The sequence below is a fragment of the Coenobita brevimanus genome, chromosome 43 (assembly GCF_032717465.1).
Source record: "Coenobita brevimanus isolate Jiangsu-jjx chromosome 43, ASM3271746v2, whole genome shotgun sequence".
Classification (NCBI taxonomy): domain Eukaryota; kingdom Metazoa; phylum Arthropoda; class Malacostraca; order Decapoda; family Coenobitidae; genus Coenobita; species Coenobita brevimanus.
The window spans coordinates 32269102-32293191 of NC_136996.1; the positions used below are offsets into that span (position 1 = coordinate 32269102).

The 24090-nt window shown below is 40.5% G+C and overlaps 1 protein-coding gene across 1 annotated transcript; it reads left to right on the forward strand.

The window, feature by feature from the left end:
• The first annotated feature begins 1000 nt into the window (after window positions 1-1000).
• LOC145397826 (sphingosine-1-phosphate phosphatase 2-like) lies at window positions 1001-19298 on the forward strand. Its single transcript, XM_080270860.1, has 11 exons — window positions 1001-1042; window positions 3399-3589; window positions 4967-5146; window positions 5284-5404; window positions 7266-7408; window positions 7667-7830; window positions 9007-9096; window positions 9489-9661; window positions 10099-10336; window positions 14482-17195; window positions 17367-19298. Exons 2-10 carry the CDS (start codon window positions 3463-3465, stop codon window positions 14659-14661), a joined length of 1416 nt encoding a protein of 471 aa, XP_080126986.1. The 5' UTR covers window positions 1001-1042; window positions 3399-3462; the 3' UTR covers window positions 14662-17195; window positions 17367-19298.
• Window positions 19299-24090: the final 4792 nt, after the last annotated feature.

A 24090-nucleotide genomic window follows, 5' to 3' on the forward strand; every position in this document is an offset into this window, starting at 1 on the left:
ACTTTGGCCTTGTCCTGTGACCTTAGCCCTTGAGCTGGATGACCTCAACCCCTCCAACAGGTTTGGTTAAAATCAAATAAAAACTCTTCGAGTTATCTCACGGCCGGAACTATTCTCATGGTAGTTCCAGCTCTGAAATAACTCGAAGTGTTTATCTGATTTTAACCAAACTTGGTGGAAGGGTGAGGGTCATCCAGTGAGGAGACCTGTAAGGATGGAGTGAGATAGAGTTCACACTGCAAGAAAAAGCTGATAAAAGGAGAAATTAGCAAATACCAAAAACTCGGCCCCTTTAAATGAACCACAATCTCATTCTTAGCATTCAAGTTCCTGGAATCCAAACTCTGCCTCACAGGCATAAGCATCCACACCTACACTAATATTAATCTTATTCAGTGTCGGGATGCTGCAAGGGAGGTGAGTTTAAGAGGGCGAGGTTGTAACGGAGCGAGCTTGTAATGAGGAGAGTTTGTGTGAGGTGAGTGTTTATAGGGCAACCGATTGATAATTCTCGTGCCCTCCTATAAAGTTCCTCTTCTTCACCCAGTCATCCATTATTGCACCTACCTTCTCATATGCAGTTCAAAGTATAATCAAAATTATCTGTATAACATTTCAAGTAAAATAGGGCAAGGTATTACAGAAAATAAAAAACAGCTTAGTTGCTTTCTTGTCATGTCGCTCACTAGAAGACCATTAAGCTCTACTGAAGAGTTCGTACTCTGATCGCAGTATATACTGTAGTATCCGTGATTCTTGTACAATATCTCGATATGGCATTTGCTTTTACCGCGGGGCTGCTACAGGACTAAAGTAGTACTTACGAAGGCACCTAATTCATGATATTTTATATATAAACGCCCTATTATTTTATGAATCCAATAATAGATGTGATTTGCTATTAATCGCCCATCCCTTTAATAGCTCAGTGATATGTAGATGAAATTATCATGGGTGTGACCGCAAGTAATTGACTACAGGCTCGTAGTATTCTAGTAAACATCACCACTCATGCTCCGATTTGCTGATAAGCCGTGATTCAGTGAGTATCAACAGATAATACTGAGTTAGTGACAGTTTTTACCTGCAGTTTAGTTTATTAGATTTCGCTGTAGATAAGCTGCAACCTGTCTGAATCCTTCAAGAGTGAGGAAAACAGTCAAAGCAAATATGTATCGAAGTTGTCATGTCTGATCCCATGATTCTCGGCCGCATAAAAGGAATAACCCAGCCATGAATAATAACCTGTTTCCGTTTACAGTAAAAGTATGTTCCACCGAATATGAAACTGTAGGTAGTAGAGTCACAATACGGTAATATTTAGCCAATCGCCATAATTCAGCAGCAGAATTCCTACAAGTTAGTGCATTGGCAGATGATTGGCAGATGATGATACTATGGTTCTAGGCAATATCCTCTCCATAGTTCAGATTCATAACTGGCACCATACTCTAACGTTTGTCTCATGTTACAGCTCGGGAAGGTGGGACAGATTGCAATATTAACAACCTAGGCTATTGATGACCTTGGAGGTATGCCATTATTAGTGAATTTAATGGCTTTAACTCTACCAGACCCATGATATGCTTTTAAATATTATTATTGTTATTACTACACAAGTTTATTTACCTTTGGGGAATGTTTAGTAGTGAAGGGGTTAATGAAGGCTGTGTCTAACCCCATCAGTTCAGAAAGTCTCTCCAAAACTAAATGAAAACATCTGGAGGTAGCAAGAATAAGCCATCAAAATATATCATAGGATTTAGGTTGTTAAGGACTATGTGGTGTAACAGTGTTGTTAGGTTGATCTGGCCCCACAACCCTTTGATCCCCAGGTTGTTCTGCTTAAGTTTTTTTTTTTTTTTTTTTTTATAGAACAGAGAAAGGAAAAACAAATGAATAAAAATAATAATAATCCATACACCAGTTTACTGGTGTCCTTCATTCATGAAATGTCTGTAACAGTTGGAACTTGAATAGTTGTAGGTTGAAGTTTGGGGGGAAACACCTCTGGGGAAGTGAGTTCCAGAGAGATGCAGTTCGGGGAATAAAAGAATTCTAATAGCAGAAGTTCGGCAATATGGCTGTGTGACATTCCAGTCATGAGCGCTACCAGATGTCTGTGTAGCACAAGAGAAGACATGGAGAGGTGGCACAATAGATGCAACTTTGTCTGAGCATTTGGGATAAAAATATCTGTAAAATAATGCAAGGGAGGCAACATTCCTTCTTACTTGTAGGAGAGGTAGTTTATTTATAATAGCAGGGTTATTAATCATTCCAACCGTTTTGTTGAATTTTGTCTAGTTGTTTTAGTGCAACCTCTTCACATCCATTCCACAAGGATGAGCAATATTCAAGCTGAGAGCGCACAATACTTATAAGTTATGGCTAACCATTCGTCAGTGAAAAAGTTAGGACTCAGTACAATAATCCAAGTTTCTTTGAGGTGGTTTTAGCAAGTGATCTGCATGAGAGGTCCAGCTGAGGGCATTATTAAATGAGACACCGAGAATTTCCATACAGTACTTAGTTAATAGGCGAGGTTAGATTAGTTTATGTTCAGTTAGATGCTAAGTTAGATTAGGTTTACAGTATAAGTCCTTTAATCTGACCACCAATAATCCGAATATCCCAATACTCTGAACTTTTCAAGGCAGCAGAGAATTTTAAGTGCAGTAATAAATTTAAGTGTATTGAGTGTAAAGTAAGTGAATTAGGCTACATTAAGTTACTGTAGAGTGAATTGAGTGAAAACTAAGTGAATCAAGAGGATTTTTTTTCTCTGGGCTTTACCTATGGAATTATCTGGTTTGGACTTGGATGTACCTGCCTGCAGCTATTCAGCTACATGTCTATGCATTTCCTGTTAGAAAAACAATAACCCATATAATTTTAAGTGTTTATGTAGTGATCATGTACATATTTCTAATGTTTTCAGAGGTCCCTCCCCGTAGTTCGAAAGATCCTCAGTCCCTTGCTATTCGGATTATAGGACTTTTACTGTAGTTAGGTAAGTTTAAATTAAATTAGATTAGATATGACATGACTTTGGATGGATATACCGGAAAGTGTAGCAGTTATGCAAAGTACGAATTAACCAACTGATAATGACTGACCAGTGAAAGTAGTTGAGTGTGGTAATATCAGGGGAATTCTATAAGAAAAATACTCCCCTAGAAATTTGTGCAGATGTTGAGGTCTTTAATATGGAGCAAGGATTCTGGGAACTTGACTGATGGATTGATGTTTGTGTGGCCCATTTCTCAGGCTATGGTGTTGATAACTCTCACTAATTCATATTTTGTCTTTCATAATTTTTGGATACAACTTCATCCCATCCTTGTGTGAGAGGAAAGATCAGGATGATAATAATGAGTAATATCATGCTCTTTCAGGAACAAAATGGTGTGCTAGCCTCTGTTGACTGCAGACCAGGTGAAGGCAAAGAATACCAGAACCATGAAGTTTCTGGAGAGGCTTGGTGACCCCCAGCTGGTGGCAGACTTTCAGTGTTACTTTGGGGTCCAGCGGAAGGATGTACAGGGTGGGAGAAAGGTGTACACATCCCTGGGTGTAGACACTGCGGGTAAGGTTTACTGTTGTTTTACATTGGATGTTAACCGTATAATCTATAAATTGACAGCCGGTGGTTTAGTGGTATAAGGTACTCCAGCAAGATGTGGCCCTTGAAGGTTTAAATTTGAGTGATGGTTGGTCTGTGGTGCCCACTTGATGCGAGCCAGAGGTGAGGAACATGTCACAGTATCCCGTTAACTATCAAAAGTAAGTAACCTAGTCCCTGCATTCTAGATAGGATAATAAAGGATTGAATGATTAATGGATGGATAGTACAGTAGCTGCCTATAGTAGCCGCAGCGAGAACTGAACGCTGTGGTGGGGCAGGCGGGATGACCTGGGATTCCCCCACTGTTGCCATATCCACATGTCACCGACCATAGAGGTAGGATGTCACCGACCATCGGCCACCGCTGCAGCCCCGCTCCATGATCCTTACCCTGTGTCTCTGGCTTTCTCTTTCTCTCTCGGTTTCTATATAAACTGGTGTATTTCCGAAACTAATTATGAAATTATTATGACTTTTGTTCCACACCACCACTGAGGTAAAAATCAAGGAGAGTTTTCTGTATAAAGGTTTCCCCCCCCTTGTCTGAGGGCAGGTCAGTTCTGGCGAGTGTATAATTATAGGTCAGGCGGAGGTATCGGCAAGGCCGCACTCCCCCGCTCATATGCCACATTTAGGAGGGGGGGAAACCTTTATACAGAAAACTCTCCTTGATTTTTACCTCAGTGGTGGTGTGGAACAAAAGTCATAATAATTTCATAATTAGTTTCGGAAATACACCAGTTTATATAGAAACCGAGAGAGAAAGAGAAAGCCAGAGACACAGGGTAAGGATCATGGAGCGGGGCTGCAGCGGTGGCCGATGGTCGGTGACATCCTACCTCTATGGTCGGTGACATGTGGATATGGCAACAGTGGGGGAATCCCAGGTCATCCCGCCTGCCCCACCACAGCGTTCAGTTCTCGCTGCGGCTACTATAGTACTGTATTTATCTTATTAGTCATGTCAACTTGACCTCTTCAGTACAACACGTTTTCTGATTCATTCCTGCTGACACCAGACATAATATGGGTGTGGTAGAGTTTACAGGAAATTGGAGATATGAGTTTCAAGTGTTTATCTTTTTATTGACACTTATCAACCAAACTTAATCTGAGTTTGGTAAAAATGGTTGTTTGTTTATTGGTGATGATGAACCCCAACTAGTTTGTCTAGTGATTTGTATCATTCAAAGAGAGGTTGAGGTAAAACATGTTACCGGTACCCCTACCCTGGTCTGTCTGGTCAGGCAAACCCATCAATTGTAATTGTAAAAATATTGGTATGCTACCTTACAGAGACTCTCGTAAGGAATGTTTACTACTGTCTTTTGCTTACAGGGAAGTGCAAACGGGAGGGGAAGGTTGACTGTAGTATGATGGATCGCTTTCTGTACGAGCAGACTGAGAAAGCGGAGGTCAGACCAAGAGACACACTAACTGTTCCAGATGTAGGCCACAAGACTCATATGCGACATGGCTCTGCAACCAGCATTAGCAGTGATGGCAGTGCTGGACAGGGTAAATGATAATTACAAGGATGAAACTGATATGCTATAATGTATGGTACATGTACTTTCGAGATCATTATAATACTGATTGTCTTTATAGGATTTGGCATTTACCAGTACTGTCATCATTGTATGCTCCCTGTGCAGGCAAATCATGGATGGGTGTGCTGCTTGGTGAGAACACTGGTGGTACAGAGGGCAGCATGGAGGAGGATAATGCCATGTCTGAGGTGGAGGCTGAGGATGTTTCCTTTACCATAAACAACAGGTATAGGTTAATGCTATATTATGGCAACCTTATTACCACCCGTATTGCGAAAAGAGCAGCGTGGTAGTGTTTCGGCTTGAGCTATCAACATGAAACTTTCAGGGTATCAAGAAATGGCCAAAATCTTGGATAAGTTTGAAAATGGGCACCCTGAAAGTTTCATGTTGATAGCTCCAGCCATTTATAAGACATCTTGTTTACCCACACACAAACAAAGCCAGCCAGCCAACCTCATAACTGGAAAAATTACCACCCCACTTGCTTACCACCTGTGTTACGAAGTGAGCAGAGTGGCACTGTTTTCAGTTGTGAGGTTGGCTGGCTGGCTTTGTTTGTGTGTGTTCCACATCCTGAATTTGCATAAAATCAGAAATGGAGATGCAAAATTATGCACCAGGGAAAAACTTTCTGCCTAGCCTACGCGGGTGGTGAGATCCCATCGTGAAATGGCTTCTAGTTCGTTTATTGTATGAACTTATAATACTTTATTTTAGCTTCATGTGTCCCATTCTCTGTATAGCTGAGAGGCAGTGGATGTTGAAATATATTGTAGATGCCCCCAGTTATGGCATGAACTACATGAAGTAAAGTTGCCATATTCAGTAGCTTATAGTTCATGTTAACCCGCCCCGTCCCGGCCACTTTTCGACCACTGGTACCCCCCAATCCCGGGCATTTTTCGACCTTTTTTTTTTTTTGCTTAAACTTTCGCTTTTGGTGAGAAACATCGAAAATTCATAGAGAAATCGCTCACCTGAGGTTTAAAATACTCATTACAGGTAGGAGAGCCTCCTTACCTTACTGGGTTTTCTATCAGGCTGGCACCAAAGAAAACGAGTTCTATGGGAGGATAACTATTTCACACCACTCATAAACGGTATTTATTTATTTACTGTTACGAATTTATATGTAGTACAAGAGTATATTGGTTTTCAAGCAGTAATATAGGCATTATAAGCATTGTTTCACTCACTAATACCTGACCTTTTTTTGCCACATTACCTGATCATCATTTCTAACTGTTTCTTCCTCTAATGCTATGTAAAGTTTGTCCTCCACATTGTCATTGATTGGGGAATCACTCTGGCCCTGAATTTCGTACCGTGGCATGACATGGCTATACTGGCCAGGTCACTGATAACACGTGAATTGCTGAGAAAAGGGCCTGCAGGGGGGGGGAGGAGGTCATGCTGGGTAAGGCATTGTCTCTGCCTGGCATCTTGTTGAGGAAGGTGTCCCGTGTATACGTACCAAAAATGACTCGCGAAAATTGAAAATTGTGGAAATTATGAACCTTGCAATTGCAGGACGATGAAGTACGTCCTCGGGATTAGCTGTGACAAAACGTGAGGACGTGGAAGTACGTCCTCGGGACGGCGTGGGTTAACAGGGATTTTATCAGGATACCTATAATTGTTTGATCGTTAGGCAGAATTACAGGGAAGGTAGAATAAAAATGTGTGTGAGCTGTGGTTTTTATCTTGAGAGAGTTATTGAAGGTGTTCTGTTCTGTTGTTGGGAAAGATGGGCTGAGAGGGAATATTGTGCATGACTTCGTTATATGGTAATGGTAATATATATATATATATATATTTTTTATAAGATGAGAATGACAGCATTAAGTTGCAAGTGTTAAGAAGTTTAAATTGTTCATAGGGTATTGTTGCTAGAAGATAACCATAACTAATTTTTAAATCATAGGAGTGGTATTTGTGAAGATGCTTATTTTTCTTGTAGCTTAGCTATTGCATAAATATTGAAGGTATTTTCTACATTCCTTAGCTATACTTTGCAAGTGAGGTTCGTGGATAAATGTAGTGTCACCTAAATACTACTAATCTGTTTCTCTCCCCCTCTGCAGGTTTTGGTACTATTTATTTTACTTTGCGACTGGCCTGGGAGGTGAATTATTCTACTCTGTGTTCTTTTGCTTCTGGGCATGGAATGTGGATGGAGCTGTTCTACGAAGGGTCATTGTTATCTGGATGATAACAATGTACATAGGTGAGAATTTGTGTGAAGTATATGTTTTAGTGACACATGCATTGGGTTAAGGCCCTCTGTCTAGTTGTGGCCTTATAATATAAGGGTGTGAAGCCAAAAAGTGGTTGGGATTTTTTTACTGAGACATTGGCATGTAGGGGTAAGCAATTGGTCATCCATGCCATAAATACCTGGACTGAGTAGAATAGTCCCAACACTACTGATGATGCAGTAAAGGTGTGTAATGCTGTAGTAGTTGCATTTTATATCCCATTTCAGGCCAAGCACTGAAGGATGTGTTGAAGGTCCCTCGGCCATCTGCTCCACCTGTCATCCGCCTGGACCCAAAGTGGCAACTGGAGTATGGTCTGCCTTCCACTCATGCCATGGTCGGGATGGCCATGCCTTTTTCTGTCTTAATTCTTTCCCTTGCACGCTACCAGGTATGGGAATTTGCATTTTCTGTTTATTAATAGCCATATGCCTTAATTCCAGATGGAGTGGCAACAGCCAATTTGCTTCCATGTTTCCCTGTCCTCCTCCATCAGGGTCTAGCTCCTGTCACCTTCATTTACATACCTCTCCACTGTATCCCTCCATCTCATCGTTAGTCTCCTCTCTCTCTCTCCCTTTTCCTCACAAACACACTCCCAGTCAGCCTCATATCTCTTGTTACTGTGTGTTGGTTAGAATCTTTGAAACACTACATGATAAGTATTCAGGGCATTGTAGCGCTGATGTGGATGTGATGTAGTGTGAGGGGTCTCATGCGATGGCTTGGCCATGTGGAGCAAATGGAGAGTAAGAGTTTGACTAGGAAAGTGTATGTGAATATGGTATTGTAGAAGGAATGAGGGGAAGAAGTAGACTGAAGGTGAGGTGGAAGAATGAAGTGCAGAGGTTTAGAAATGAGAGTGGTGTGAAATGGAGAGAGAGAGAGAGAGAAAGAGAGAGTCATATGATTGAAAAGGACAGGGCAACCTGGAGGGGATTTATTTGTGTCCACCCCCTTAAGGATTAATGAGTTTGGCTGTAGTCTGTAGATGGATAGATAGTATTCAGATCACCCAAGATACCGTACTCAAATGAAGTTTTGCTCATACCATACATAGTTAACTTCCTCCCTGTATTGTTTGTGTGGAGAGACAGGAGAATTGACTTGGTAAAGATGTGAAAGAATTCTGAAGTATTGTAGTTCTGATGTCTAATTTGGATGTAAACATGCATCTAGCAGCGTGCAGGCAAGCCTCACACTAACTGAGGCATGTGTTCCAAAATTTCACAACTTATTCCCTACAGTTGGTACTGTAAATAACAAGAAGCTATAAATTGACGCTACAGGTAGTAGAACTTTAATAGGTAGTTTGTCGGTAATTTTTTGAGACAGAATGGCAAAAAAGAACATAAAAAAGTAGGCTTATAATGAAGACTTACTGTACCATACTTTATTATTGTGCAGTGATTATGTAACATAGTCATGAATGAGAATATACAGAAGAAGACTAGGCACAAATTTATTTTCTCTATAATTATTCCTATTCTGAGTTACTTGTTTGATTAGAATGGAGCTTAATTTTGTGCATTATCAGTGTCCTAACTTGAGTATGTTTCTGTTGCAGCTGGACTGGCGATGGGGCTTAGTTTTGGCGCTGGCTTGGTGTGCCTGCGTCTGTCTCTCACGCCTCTACCTGGGCATGCATAGCGTACTGGTGAGTATAAGCATCTTGCCTGACAGTACAGGGTGTTCTGTAAGTCTAGATTCATATGATAAAATAATGAACACAGTTTATATCCACAGTAAAGAATTTATTTTGCATATTACACCATAAACTCCATTAATATCATAATTCCATTTCTGTTCATTCCTGCTGCTGCCTTATGATTTTATTCAATATAGGAGAGACTTTTAGGACTGTAGTGAAGGAGGAAATGAAGGTCACCAACACCACGATTTTAAAAAGTGCTCTCTGAGCTAAGTAACAGCATATGAAGATACCAAAAGTAAAGTGAATAATACATCATATTACTAATGGGGTTAACAGCAAAAAGAATGTTGGGAAGTGGCGACTCACAGGGATGACCGAGATCACTAATACAACAGGATGTGGTGTGTGGGTTGGTGCTGTCGATTGTTTTGTTGGTTTGTTTGGTGCCATGGGTGGATGCACTGGATCGTCTGGCTCTCACCCACCCTGCTTCTCCTGCCCTCACCCTCACCCTTACCGTAGCATTGGTGGTGTACTACCCTGCCACTGACCGATGGACACCCGCCAGGTTGGTGTGACTGTCTTCATGTTTGAGTATCATAATAAGAGCATCATCATCATCATTATCATCACCACCACCACCACTACCACCACCATCACCTTACTCCTCATCCACCCTACTTTACCTGCCCTCATCCTCACTGTCTCTGTGGTGGTGTACTACTGTACTCTACCACAGAACAAAGGACATGAGGGAGGTTGGTGTCACTCTTTGAAAATTTTAGTTACCGGTACTGTATGTAAGACCATAATCATCATGCTCATTCTTGCCCTCACCCTCACTGTGGCTATGGAGGTGTGCTACCTTGCCACAGGCCGATGGAGACCCACCAGGTTAATGTCATTCTTTGCATATTTGACAACATAACTTTTGTTGATAACTATAGCAACACCTTTGGTAAAAATTCACATCACTAGTCACGGACCATTTCTCTCTTTATTCAGGGGTGACACAACAGTGATTGTGGGTGTGGGCTGTGGATCATTACTGGGGTCATGGCTGAACTACCAGACTGGGGTGATCCGTGAACCCAGCCTGCCACCCCCGTACACTGTGCTATGGCCTTCCCTCAACATGGTGGGCCTCTCCCTACTGCGTACAGTCCTGGGCCTTGTTGTCATTGTGGCCGTCAAAGCCATATTTAAGTCTCTTTCCTTTGCTACCATCTGCGCTCTTTTACAGGTGAGTATGGAGTGGGAAGAGATTCTTACTATCACAGCTGTGAATTGCAGTATACCAGTATTCACATTGTCTTGAAGTATATCTTTTGGCTATGTTCAGAAGCTCTCCTCATGGGGAAAAAAATCATGTGCAAGTCCATTGTATTGATTATTTAAAGACTCATGAATTAATTTTAAGAGTATTATCTTGCAATATACTGCACCAAGAAGCTCATTCTATGCATAAAGATGTATCAAAGTAATCCAAACATGTATTAATTGTCAGTGTTTTGCCTTAAATTTCCGAGTGTTACATTTGTATATGGCTTGTATGTTTTTCACACATTAATTGATAGTAACCCACTGAGTGGATAGGATACAAAATAATGTGATTTGTGAAAGATGCGGAGTGAGGAAGCCTGAGGACACGGGAATCAAAGAGAGTGTACTGAGATGGTTTGGTCATGTGGGGAGAATGGATAACAATAGAGTGGCGAAAAAGGTATATCTGAACAAATTTAAAAGAGGGAGGAGACAAAGTACTGGTAGGCCAAGGAAAAGGTGGAGGGATATGGTGGATGAGTGTGAGGAAGTTAAGTCAGTGAGGCTAAGGGCCTAACACAAGATCAAGCTGGCTGGATGAAAGTTTGTAAGTAGAAATGCACGACCAGGGATTTGGCACCCTGTTTTAATGTGACAGTGTTTGCTTTGACTCTGTCAGATACATTTATGTGAAGCTACAGAATGTGGTGAAAGTTTTAGGCATATCGGATAGAGCCAGGATTCCGGGGGCTTGAATGATGAGTCAGTGGAAACGTGGTCCATTGGACTGGGCAAACTTGGGCTGTCTGGACGTTGCTACTCCTCACCCGGTCCTAGGGTGGGAAAGGTCTGGATGATGAATGATGATGATGATGATGAACCCACCGATTTGGAAATACAGTATACTTTTGTACAATACATACTGTAGTTAAATAGACAGTACAGTATTCAGTGGTCTGTGTACAGGTATATGGCCACAGTGTTTTTTTTTTTTTAAGTTTTCAATAGTTTTAAGTGATTTTTCCTACCAGTTTATGAATGTAGAAGATCAAAGAATCATGTTTATGAGTAACTTTTGGTATTTACTGTTGTCTGCCCATCATCCACTCACCCAATGTAGAGATGCCATATGATCTCTACACTGAGTGACAAGCCAAATGGTTTCCTGTACCCAGGAAACCATTTAGTATGGTGGGTGGTAACCATATAACCGGGATTTCTGGCAGGGTTAAGTGTCCCCCAGATTCCCCTATCCAAAATCACTTAATCATGGCAGTCGTTTTAGAGAGCCTTGGAGGGCCCATTGCCTGCCCAGGGCCCGAACCAAATGGCCTGATTCGTATGGCCATGTGGAATGTGAGAGGTGTGAATGAGGAGAGCAAGAGGGTGGAAGTGGTGAATGTGTTCAAGAGTGCGAGATATGCCGTGATGGCATCGTGTGGAGCGAAGATGAAAGGGTGTGAAGTGGAGGAGTGGGAGGATGTGAAATGTGTAAGATCGGGAATGAATGGGCAAGGAAGATGCAAGGAAGGAGTTGCTTTTTTGATGAATGAGGTGTGGCAGAGTGGAATGGGAGACTACAAATGTTTCAGCTCGAGGTCTATGTATGTCAACTTCAGGTTTTAGAAGGTGAAAGCGGCAGTGATTGTGGCATATGCACTGTGTGAGGATAGGAGTGAGAGGGAGAAAGACAGGTTTTGGAATGAGTTGGATGAAGTAGTGGGAGAAATCCCCAGGAGCTATAAAGTGATTGTAATGGGGGATATGAATGGAAGAGTAGGCATTGGTCCTGAGGATAACATAATGGGTTGTTGTGGAGTACCAGGAGAAAGTGATAATGGGAAGCGACTAAAGGATATGTGTCAGGAGAGGAGGTTGTACATTTGTAACTCATATTTCAAACACGAAGATGCACATAAATATACATGGTATAGAGGGAACGGGGATCGTGTTGAAAGAAGCCTGATCGATTACATGCTCGTAGAGAGATCAGTGATGGGAATGGTTGCCGATACGAGGGCCGTGAGAGGACGATGTGGAGGTCTGTCAGATCACATGATTGTGGTATGCAAGATCAAGCTGAGAGGAGTGAGGTGGATCAGTAGAGAGAGGAGCAGTCAGGAAGAAAGACTGAAAGTTGAAATGCTGAGGATCAGAGAAATGGCAGATGATTACAGGACCAAAGTAGAGGAGGAGTTAGAATCAGTGAATTTTTATGAATTGGAATGAAATGGATCAGGACAGCCTGTGGAGTGCATTTAGGGATTGCTTAGTTAGGAATGCAAAAGTGGTGTGTGGTGTTGCAAGAATAACAACAAAGAAGAAAGGTACGGCATGGTGGGATGAAGAGGTTAAGAGAGTGGTAGAGGAAAAGAGGAAGATGTGGCTAAAGTGGTTACAGGACTGGGGTTCAGTGGTAATAAGAACTGAATATACTGAGAGCAAGAAGCATGGAAAAAGGAGGAGGTAAATGAGGATCTAGGAAGAAAAATGAATGCAAACTACTCTGAAAATAGGAAGTTATTCGGGAAAGAAGTGCGAAAATGTAGAAGTGGGAGCAGAAAGAAATGTGATGGTATGAAGGATGTAGGTGGTAGATTATTAACCCATGGGGATGAAATAAGGACCAGATGGAAAGAATATTTTGAAAGCCTGGTGGATGGGAATAGAGAGTGCAGAGCGGCTGTAAACATGATTGGTTTTGGGGGTGTGCAGAGAAGGAATGCAGTACCAGGAGACGTGACACTCGCACAAGTGAAGAGTGCTGTGAAGCGGCTGAAAAATGGGAAAGCAGCTGGGGTCAGTGAGGTTTATGCAGAGATGCTTAAGTGTAGTGGAGAGAGTGGAATGAAGTGCTTGGTGGTGATATGTAAGAAAGCATGGATGAGTGAAATTGTGCCTGCAGAGTGGAAAAAGGCTGTGATTGTACCTCTGTACAAAAATAAAGGTGAGTTAAGTGAATGCAGGAATTATCGTGGTATAAGTTTATTGAGTGTTGTAGGGAAGGTGTATGGAAGAATTATTATAGAGAAAGTAAGAGAGATATCTGAAGTCCTAGTGAATGATGGACAGGGTGGCTTTAGGAGTGTCAGAGGATGTGTGGATCAAATATTTGCAGTGAGACAGATAGTAGAAAAGGCTTGTGCGAAGAACCATAAGGTGTTTCTGGCATTCATGGATCTGGAAAAAACATACAACAACTTCGATTGTGAATAGATGTTTATCGCACTGGAAGCCACATGTGCTCGTTTTTTGTGAATAAACTGTGAATATACTGCAATACCTTGCCTCTAGACCACATGGGAATTTACAGTGTTGTGCAGTGTTAAGAAATTTGAACTCAGAGTGCAAAGGATCAACTGTGGAGTGCAAATTGGCAGTTTAAACTGGCAGTTAGAACTGCAGTGGTGCAGTTAAGAACAATGTGCAGTGTTAAACAATTATAACTCACAGTGCAAAGAATTAAGTGCAGCACAACACTGGATTACTGTACGTGCTTCAAGAGCATTTTCACCACTGCCAAAACCTTAGAAAGGCAGCCACAAATGTGATGTAAGTACCCTGGCTGAGGTAGTCACTTCTAATTCCTCATTCTTTGGTTCCGTTTCATTTATTTCATGCTTTATGTCCATTATTGTTGTGAATATGGTCTTAAATAGGTTTAAATAGGTGCAATGCATGTCCGATAGGGAATTATTGAGGTGGCTTTCAAAGTTAGGCTGGTTAGGGTCCATAAGTACCAGTCCAGGTGGCTGGTGTCCATTATCCGGACAGGACCTCTTTCCGGACATGCCTTTGGCTCTATTACGTCGGATAGTGGAGGGATTACTGTACTGTACTTATAAGTGACTTGGTATTTACTGATATCCCTCTCAGTTTTTGAAGCATTTCAATAATTCTGAGTTATTTTTTCTTACTAGTTCATGAGTCAGCTAAATCTAAGAATCATATGAGTACCTTTGGGCATCTCCTCTTCTGTATCTTTCCTCCTTCTTTGATTTTTCCATGTACCCCATAACCCTTTTGTATTTACAACCAAACTCTGCTGATGTCTTCTTCCTCCTGCCTTTGCATTGTTTATTCCTGTCTCCACAACTTATCCTACCTGTATTTTACTCTTCCCAGGTGCGTGCAGAAGACTACGTCAACAAAACTGGCTCTATCACCACCCGTCGCCGCCTCATTGTTGAACTCTTCTACAAATTCATCACTTACATTGCCATAGGATTCACCGTTGTCTACACTGCCCCTATGGCATTCAGGCTTATCGGCATTGAGAGGCCAACCTTTTACACCGAAGTCTAAATGGTGGGGAGCGGGGACAAACATGGGGTTTTACATAGTCCAAGATTTTTTTATAGTACACTTGTTCATTATTTTATTGTCATACTCATATGCTTGTTTAAGATTTTATTACTGTATACTTGTTCAGTAAGTCCTCTTTATAAGTAGCCTTTTTTTATGTTACTTTTGCTATTAATTCCTCCATAAATGAAGGAAACATTTCCTGTTGAGGTTTCATAATTGTCTGTAAAGTAATTATGCCAATTCCCCCCATTTATATTATCATTTAATGTGTTTGGAAAAGTTGTGTTATCTTAAAACACATCTCTGACCTATTTTGAGGACTTCCTGTACAGTGAGAAAACTGTGATTAAAGTGAAAGGAATTGTGTTTTTGAAGGCTGGGTAACATGGATAATGGATGAGGTAACTAGATGGGTTTTGGTTTGGAGAGTGCAGCCGTATTTTAGTGGTTTGTGAAAAGATGTCAGAAGAAAAAGCTATGGAGAGTCATGGTGAATGTGTACTGGGAAGATGCAAGTACAGTACCTGTAAGGATGGTCATCTGATTGGGATATGGAAAGAATTAACCTCTTCAATATGATGACATTATATTGTTATATTTTTGCTTCTGCATGTCAGTTTTAATCCACAAGATGTCTCTCCCAGTCCAGATTGATATTGTCTTTTAGTAGCAAGAATGAATTGAAAAATTAAATAATCATTTTATATTATTTTTTGGCCACCTTCAGAAGATTTTATTTAGCTTAGGAGAGACTTTTTGTACTGGAGGTATGTAGACACAGCTTTAATTAATGCCTTCAGAGTAAGAGATCTTTTGTAAAGCTGAAAAAATAATTTGGAGGTTGCAAGAGGATCTGAAAAACACATTACTGACTTAAAGGGATTAAATAGGTTAAAATACATGTATGAATGGGAAACGTTTAACCATGGCACCAAAGGGACATCGATTTTATTACCAGGTACTGAAATATGTATCTGTGATTGTAAGCATCTCATCGCTACGCACAATTATGCCATTACTCAGGAGCTCAGTAGCCTACACATTAGTATTAGAGACAGTGAAGTTCAGTACTGTGTTAGAGCCTGGATAACACCGCCATTGAAATTTTGGTAGACTTATTATTGAGATTGAGAGCTGAAAGATATGCTCAAACCCCCAGTTTTTTACAGCACTTTTTGAAACACATGACATAGGTAGAATGTGTCTTGCATTTCTAAAAGGTTGTTGACTGTTCTCTGTGATGTATTATGCAGGTAATCTAACAGCAATAGATGGTTCATAAATGTCTGTCAGATATTGGGAGCTTACCTACCCATGCACTTTCTCAGCTTTAATAATATGCTTGCTAGTCTGTCCAACTCACCATTAGCCCACTGAATTATGTTTTTGCATTCTCATGCTGCCACCACATGGTGATGATTCAACATAGGAAAAGCCTCTTGTATTGAAGAGATTCTTTAAAGCTATACAGCTGGTATGTCCTGGGTCCAACCCTGTTCCTCATTCATATTAATGATCTTTCTTCTGTCACCCATCATTCCATTCACTCATTTGCATATGACTCAGTTCTTCACAGTTCCTTTACACTTAACCACCCATTCACTAAGTTTGATATCTTTAACTCCCAACTCAGCACAGCAATCCCCATAAATCAAGACTTAGCTAAGACCACTTAATGGGGACAAAATAGCATGTCTTATTGAATGCTAGGAAAACCAAATGTATCCAGTTTAGCAATGGCCAGATATTGCCTGAATCTTTTATAGTTTTCAGTGCAGCCAATGTCTAATAGTGCTGAAATGCATGATATTTCACTTAACAATATCCTTAGTTGAACTTCTCATGTTAGATCACTTTTTAGAACTGCCTCAAAGAAATCTGGATTATTGTACAGACAAGCAGTTTGCTATAATTTACAAGAGTCATTTGTGATCTCAACTTGAAAATTGCTCACCTTCGTGGAGTGGTTGTGGGAAGGTAGCACAAAGATAACTGGACAAAATTCAGAACGAAGCTATAAGAAAAATTGATACTGGTAACCCAGCAATTGCAAATGAACTACCGTCTTTCTCTACATGTAAGGAATGTTGTCTCCCTTGCATTATTTTAAAGAATCTTTTTGGTAGTTGCCTGGAAGAAGTTGCATCCATCATTGTACCACCTCTCCATGCCTTCTCCTGTTCTACACTGGCATTTGGTAGTGCTCATGACTTGATCATCACACTGCCATTGTGCAGAACTTCTGCCTATCAGAATCTCTCCCCCCCCCTCCAAACTTCAGCCCACAGCAGTTCAAGGCTGTTACATAGTGGAGGACACTTTTAATTTGGTGTATTGATTTTCCTTTCTGTATTTAATTTGTTCTTCCCATCTCTGTTCATCCTCTTAAAAAAAAAAAAAAAAAAAAAATATAATCCCCGTAAGTCAATCATAAGTTGAGCGAAATTGTCAGGAATTGGCCAGAATAAAAAAGACATCCCCAAGCTCAGTGGGTTAAGATTATGGGGGGGGGGAAGATATCTCTGAGCTCGGTGTTTTTTTTTTTTTTTCATTCATTGCCAGACGCCATGTATCCCAAACGGGGTGGTCAAGGGCTTAGAGTTAATTGTTTTACAGAGAGGGGCACTAATCCTCCACCAACCCCACTTGACACGTAGGGATGCCAACAGCATCTGGTGTTCCCAGGCGGTCACCCATCCAAGTACTAACCAGACCATAAAATTAATGTCTGTCCAATTCAACACAGCTTCCTGGATTATTTCATTTCCATAACCAGGTACCCTTTGTGATTTTGTCTATTACTATAATTCAATAAGCTAAAATGTACAGTTGCGATTCATTTTCTGCGGGGAAGCTATAGCCTGGGTGTCACACTTGAATGAAGAGCTACCTTGTCTTAGGTTAAATCTACTCTTAATACTTTTTTGGTTTGGCATCTTGAAGTGAATGGATCTTGAATTTAGCTTCTTTATTTTTTTTATATCTGGAAGTAACAATTTGTGTGATTCTAGGCTCTTGTTCCTTCTTCCTTGCATTACATTAAAAAAAAAAGAAAGAAAAAAAGTTGTAAAAGGGAGATATGCATCACTGCAACCCATAACAGTTCATACCTGCACCTACCTGTATCTAGTGGAGCTATTTAGATGGGTTATAGTGGTGCAAAAATCCTGCCTGCAACTGCCCACACCATCAAGCATTTTATGTGGATGTGACATTATGTGGTAGTTTGAAACTTTATAAGACAGAATGAGAAACAGTTTGCAGTGACACTCATGCAGTCCAGAAAAGTTTTTAACTACCTCCAATGGATCTGCATTTGGTGTGAGGCCCTAGTTACGGCTCTCCAGCCAGGGTCAGGGATAGAGAGTGAATGATGACTGCAACTCACAAGTGTACAGTACCCATAGATAATGTACCCCAGTTTATTTATACCTACAACAGTTGTAGGAACCTTGGTTGTAAACTCAACTGTTGGTTACTGTAGTTAAGGGAAAAATTGGGCCTTAACCAGAAATAATTGTCTTCCTTAATGAACCTCGTATACTCAGTTGGCAATATTCATAAACCTTTGTTTCATCATCCATTGTGAATTGGACAGATTGTGAAATACAATGGTAGTTTTATCCATCAGATGCCTGAACAGCACTGCCACAAATTAGAATATTTAAACCACTTCCGTCCACCAAACTGTTGAGTTGCTTGAGAGTTTTTTTAATGTTTGTTAAGAAATATTTTGGCCATTTTTAAGGTAACCATAGGCAAAATTTTTCTTCTTTTAAGTAAGAATCTGATACAAGCAATAATCACATAGGACTTTAAACATATTTATAGTGCAGGGTGGTCTGTATACTGTATTGTGCCCCAGGCCTGGAATATCATGTTTGATATGGGGACGGCTCAATCTGCAGGTATGAGGAGTACAGACAAATTAGTTGCCTCATGAAATTGCTGATGGACTATGCAGTCAGTAGATGTAAAAAGCAGACACCATAAAGCATGGAGAGGGTTATGGGAAGTAGAAATTTTTGTATGATAAATATTAAGTATGGAATGGGTTATAGGAAGTAGGAATTATGTATGTAGGATAAATATTGTGGTGATGTAGTGGTTGCAGCGCCCCAGGGGGTGTATTGGGCCTGCATAGGTTTGATCCCCAAGAAAAGAATGAAGGGTTTTCAGTCATGTAATGGCTTAAGAGAGGAGGCTGGTCATCCGCCTTCAAATGTACTGGACTATGGTAGCTTAGCCTTGGGTCCTACACCTCAAGGGGGATAATATGGGATTGGATATTACTGTTAGCTATCCCAACAGCACACAGTAATTTTACCAGCTAAGAGGCAAGAGTGGAGCAGTATATGGATCACCTTGTATATCCCTTGATTGTTGAAATTGTTGCTTGACACTCCTCAGTACCTTGTAGTTATAGCCATTGTAGATATTGTACACACCAAAAGTTATATTTTGAGAAAAAGATATATGTGTATATTTTGTAGTAATAGTTGTCGTAGCAGTTGTGATTTATGATCTGATTAGTATATTTGGCTGGTTGTTCCTCATGTGCATTACAGTATATGAAGGTGCTTGTGTTCTTTCTATGATAATCTCCTTTAACTTTAAATAAAAGTTAAAATTTTCATATTTTTTATGTAATGACCAATCTCATAACCCTATTTCACCCTAAAAATTGGAGTTGAAAGAATCCAGAAGAAAACAATTAAACACATATGTGGAGGAGAACTATCAACAGACTAGCCAGTAAAATTCATAGCTACTGCCATACATCCATCAACTTGTCATTTGTTCATTATCATCATCCTGACTTTTTTTCCCATGCAGAGATGGGGTGAGGTAGGATACAGAAAATTAAAAAAGGGAAATTAAGAAAGAGAGCTGTTGCTGTATGTCCAGTGAAATGAGCCAGACATTCATTATCATCATCATCATCATCCGGACCTCCTTTCCCACCCAAGGGCAGGGTGAGGAGTAGCAATGTCCAGACAGCCCAAAATTGCCCAATCCAATGGGCCATGCTTCCATTCACTCATCATTCAAGCCCCCGGAATCCTGACTATCGGATACGCCAAAAACATTCACCACGTTCTGTAGATTTACATATCGTATCCGACAGAGTCAATCCAGACGCTGCCACATTAAAAAGGGGTGCCAAAAATCTCTGATCATGCACATCTCACAAAATTCATCCAGCCAGCTCGATCTCCTGTCAGTTCCCTAGTCTTACCGACTTCCAAACCTTTCTTCCTCACACATTCATCCACCATATCTCTCCACCTTCTCCTTGGCCTAACTTGCCTCCTCACTCCTTCGAATTCGCTCAGATATACCTTCTTCACCACTCTATTGTTATCCATTCTCTCCACATGACCATACCATCTCAGTACACTCTCTTCAATTCTGGTGTCCACCGACTTCCTCACTTCGCATCTTTCACGAATCACATTATTTCATATCCTATCCACCCTCTGAACTCCACATACATTCCTCAGCAGTCCCATCTCCACTGCTCTTACTCTTGACTTTTCATTTTCATGCCACATCATGGTCTCGCATCCATATATTAAAGTTGGCACTAACACTCCTTCATGTAAGCCTCGTGCAGCTGCAACACTCAAGCCTTTGTTTCTTATCAAGGCCTTCATTGCACCAGCTACTTTTCTCCCTTGTGTCATTCTACTTTCAACTTCTTTTGTACATTTTCCTCTCTTTTCTATCACTGTACCCAGGTATTTGAACTCTCACCAATTCCAGTCTCTCTCCATTCACTGTTACATTGCACTGGGAGTCACCTTCTCGCTCAATAACCATCACTTTACTCTTTTCTACATTTACTCTCAAGGAACAAACCTTACAGACATCAGCAAAACTCTGCACTAGGCTACCAAGTTCTTGTCCGGTACTTGCAAGCAGTACTGCATCATCAGCATACAACAAACTTGAGATATTCCATCCATCACCATTCATTACCAATGCCATCCCTCTCTCCATTACTCGTGTTTTCACTTCTCTCATCACCCCATCCATATATACATTGAACAACCATGGGGACATCACACAACCTTGTCGCACGGCCTCACTAATTGTGAACCATTCACTTAGATGCCCATTAACCCTGACACATGCTTCACTACCATCATAAAAACTCCTGACGGCATCTAACAGCCTACCCTCTACACCAGTGGTTCCCAAACTTTTTCTGGTCGTTACCCACTTTTCATACATGATCCTTGTCCATGGCCCCCCTTCCCCAACCATAACCCATGACTACAGTCACTGTCTACACTACAGTCCTACACTCATCATGTCCATATAAAAATCACTCTAGCAAATCCTGTAATTTTATTGATTCCATTTGTTATTTTCTCTTTTGTTAAGTATTAATAAAGAAATGTGTATTTTGTCTTAGCTAAATCTTATATAATTATTGAAATGGTACTAAAGGAATAATAAAATGCACATTAAAAAAAAACCATACTTAGAGTAATTAAAAATTGCATTATTGCGAAAAGCTGATTCAGCCAAAAAAAAAAAAAAAAAAAAAAAAAAAAAAATCACTGGATTGAAAAAGTGTATTAATCTCACGCAATTTGATCTTATCTTTGAATCTTACAAATCTGATAACTTTATAATTCTGAAATGATATGCTATCATAGTGAGTCATAATTATCTGCCACAACCATGGCCTTCAATTGCGACACACCCACCTCCTCCCAGACCATTTGCTTTTGAACATTCATGCCAGGTTCATTTTTCCTTCATTTGAATCCCCATTCCACTCAGTGTGAAGGGTGTTGTTGCAGATTATCAACAAGCTTCTTGATTCTTGGTTTTGTTTCACTTAAAGCACACCGTAAGTCATGCTTCACTTCAAGTCTGTTGCGATGTTTCGTTTTAATGTGGAGTAGTTGAGAGAATGCAGCCTCACATTAATAAGTTGATGAAAATGGTAGGAGGTGGCGAAAAGCCAAGTCACATAAGTTTGGGTATGAAGCTGCCATTGATGACCAAAATACTGTGAGAGATACAGTTTCAAACTTCATCCTGGCTCCTGAATCCTCCTGAAGTGTCAACAGCTCAGTTTGGGCATCATCATTGTCATCAGGTATGCATCTCACTGGAGCAGTGAAGGGGAACATTACTAGCCGAGAAGTTAGGCTTTGGATATCTGGGAAGTATCTTTTAAATTCCTCTCCACTGACTACCTACTCGCTAAACTCCTCCGGTACATTCTGATATATGGCCCCTAGTTTGGGAACCACTGCTCTACACCGTACATGCGCAAAACTTTCCACAATCCTTCTCTGTCCACTTTGTCATATGCTTTTTCCAGATCCATGAATGCCATAAACACCTTATGGTCCTTCTCACAAGCCTTCATACATCATTAAAGACCTTGGAATTCTGGCGTCATATCACAGGCCTAATCATTTGGGAGTTGGGCACTCACAGAGATCTTTTGTTGGGGCATGTTGAAGAATTGTGTGTTTTGTGAGAGTGAGGTTCACAATTGAATTGGTGTGCTGTGGTGGATTGCATTACAGTGATGGCTGAGTGGATTGTTCATTAGTTCTGTATTGTCTACAAAGAAAGGTAAGAGATTATAGTCTAGCTAGTTGCACTCACGTCTGGGAGGGGTAGTATATGTGGGATGAATGGTGGGGAGACATGAAAAGATGCTGTTTGGCTGTTTTTAGATTGCTGTAGTGACTGTATGTGTACAGTATATTGTTTGTATCTTAATCCTGATGTACTGTACAAGTAGTAGGTGGGGGCGTTAACCATCCACTTACTCGATGTAGTGCTGCTCTCAGGTGACTGCCCTTTCCTCTCTTCCTTTTTTTCTTCCTTCCTTCCTCTTCTTTCTTTCTTTCATTCTTTCCTCCTCCTGTCTGCAGGTGACTCTACTCTGAGTGACAAGCCAAATGGTGTCCTGTAATCCAGGAAACATTTACTATGCTGGGTGGTAACCATATAACCAGATTATGGCCCCTGGTGATTTAGTGGGTAATTAAGGCACTCCAATCAGATTGAGCCAGTGAAAGTTTTATCCAAAGGGTGGTTGGGGTTTATTGCTCATGTTATGCCACTCAGGGATGTGTGAGGCTGGTCACTCTCATCTTCATTGTCAGGATCAACTTGTCTAGCCCCAGGCTCTTATGGTCTACATGGGGTAACAGGATTAGATGATAATGATGATGAAAATGACTCTATGCTGTTTGCTAACAATTAAGCAAAGTTCTATAAGTTTAAAATTATGCAAATATCAATGAGTCATTATACTGGAGAGTGAATGTAAATAAAAGTTAAGTGATGGCTGTGAAGAGAGATGGTAACTGATAATGTAATATTCTAGTGAATCAAGTACTGTACTTGAACTGGTTGAGGATTTAAACTCTCATGAATGGAAGAACTTTAGTATTCCACCAAGCTAATGCCAGACAGTTTTATTCAGTCAAGAATGAGTGCAGCAGCCTGAGAATGTTCTATCTATCTATTGCCAGACACCTCAATCCCGTTTGGGGTGGCCACAAACAAATCGCCTCCAAGTCGCCCTGTCCCCCTGCCATTTCACTGCCCTGCTCCCAACTCACAACCCCCTCTCTCATATACTCTGAATTCTCATGCATTTGAATGATATTATTCATCTGAGTCTGAGTCATAGGCCTAGGAACTTGAGAGGGTTAATAGCTGGGTGCAGAGATATGGAAGTGTGTAAAAAAGGTGGAAACAAATGATTCTAGAATTGACTGGTGCAAGAGAACTGAGATAAAAAGTTACAGGAAGATTTGTTGTCTATTACTGTATATTGCAGTAAACAAAATGGAAGATCATAATGATTACTTGGGATATTTCAGGTAGGCCAATGAAGTTATTTAACCATTTGACTATTAGGATTTCTTCCAAATGAATCAAATCATATGGTGTTAGTCAAAATAAACTCCATGGTTGTATACTGTATGTCAGTAGAAAGGGAGGTGTAGACTAAACAGTACTTGAGAACAGGATGGTGATAATGATAATTATTCGGCATGTAACTGACACTGATAGTACAAGATGGTGTTGAAGGTTAATCAGAAGACTGCATGATAAGGTACATGAATATGTGACAAAGCAATATGGAAGGATGGGAACTGACAGGTGACATCAGCACCACTTTTGGAATTACAGTTATGCCACTGAAGATGCATATGACAAGGATTATATTTCATGTTAAAAGCTGACTGTTGATGAAATGCTGCACCCTTGTGTGGGACAGTACTTGCTTTCTCTATTATTGTATTTCTGTTTCTGGATCCTGTACAGTATAGGTTATGAACCTAAGAAATATTTGAAAAATAAATTTAAATGATTTCTAAGCTTCTTCAGGCTTAATTAAGAGTGATAATAATGATTTATCCAATCATTTACTAC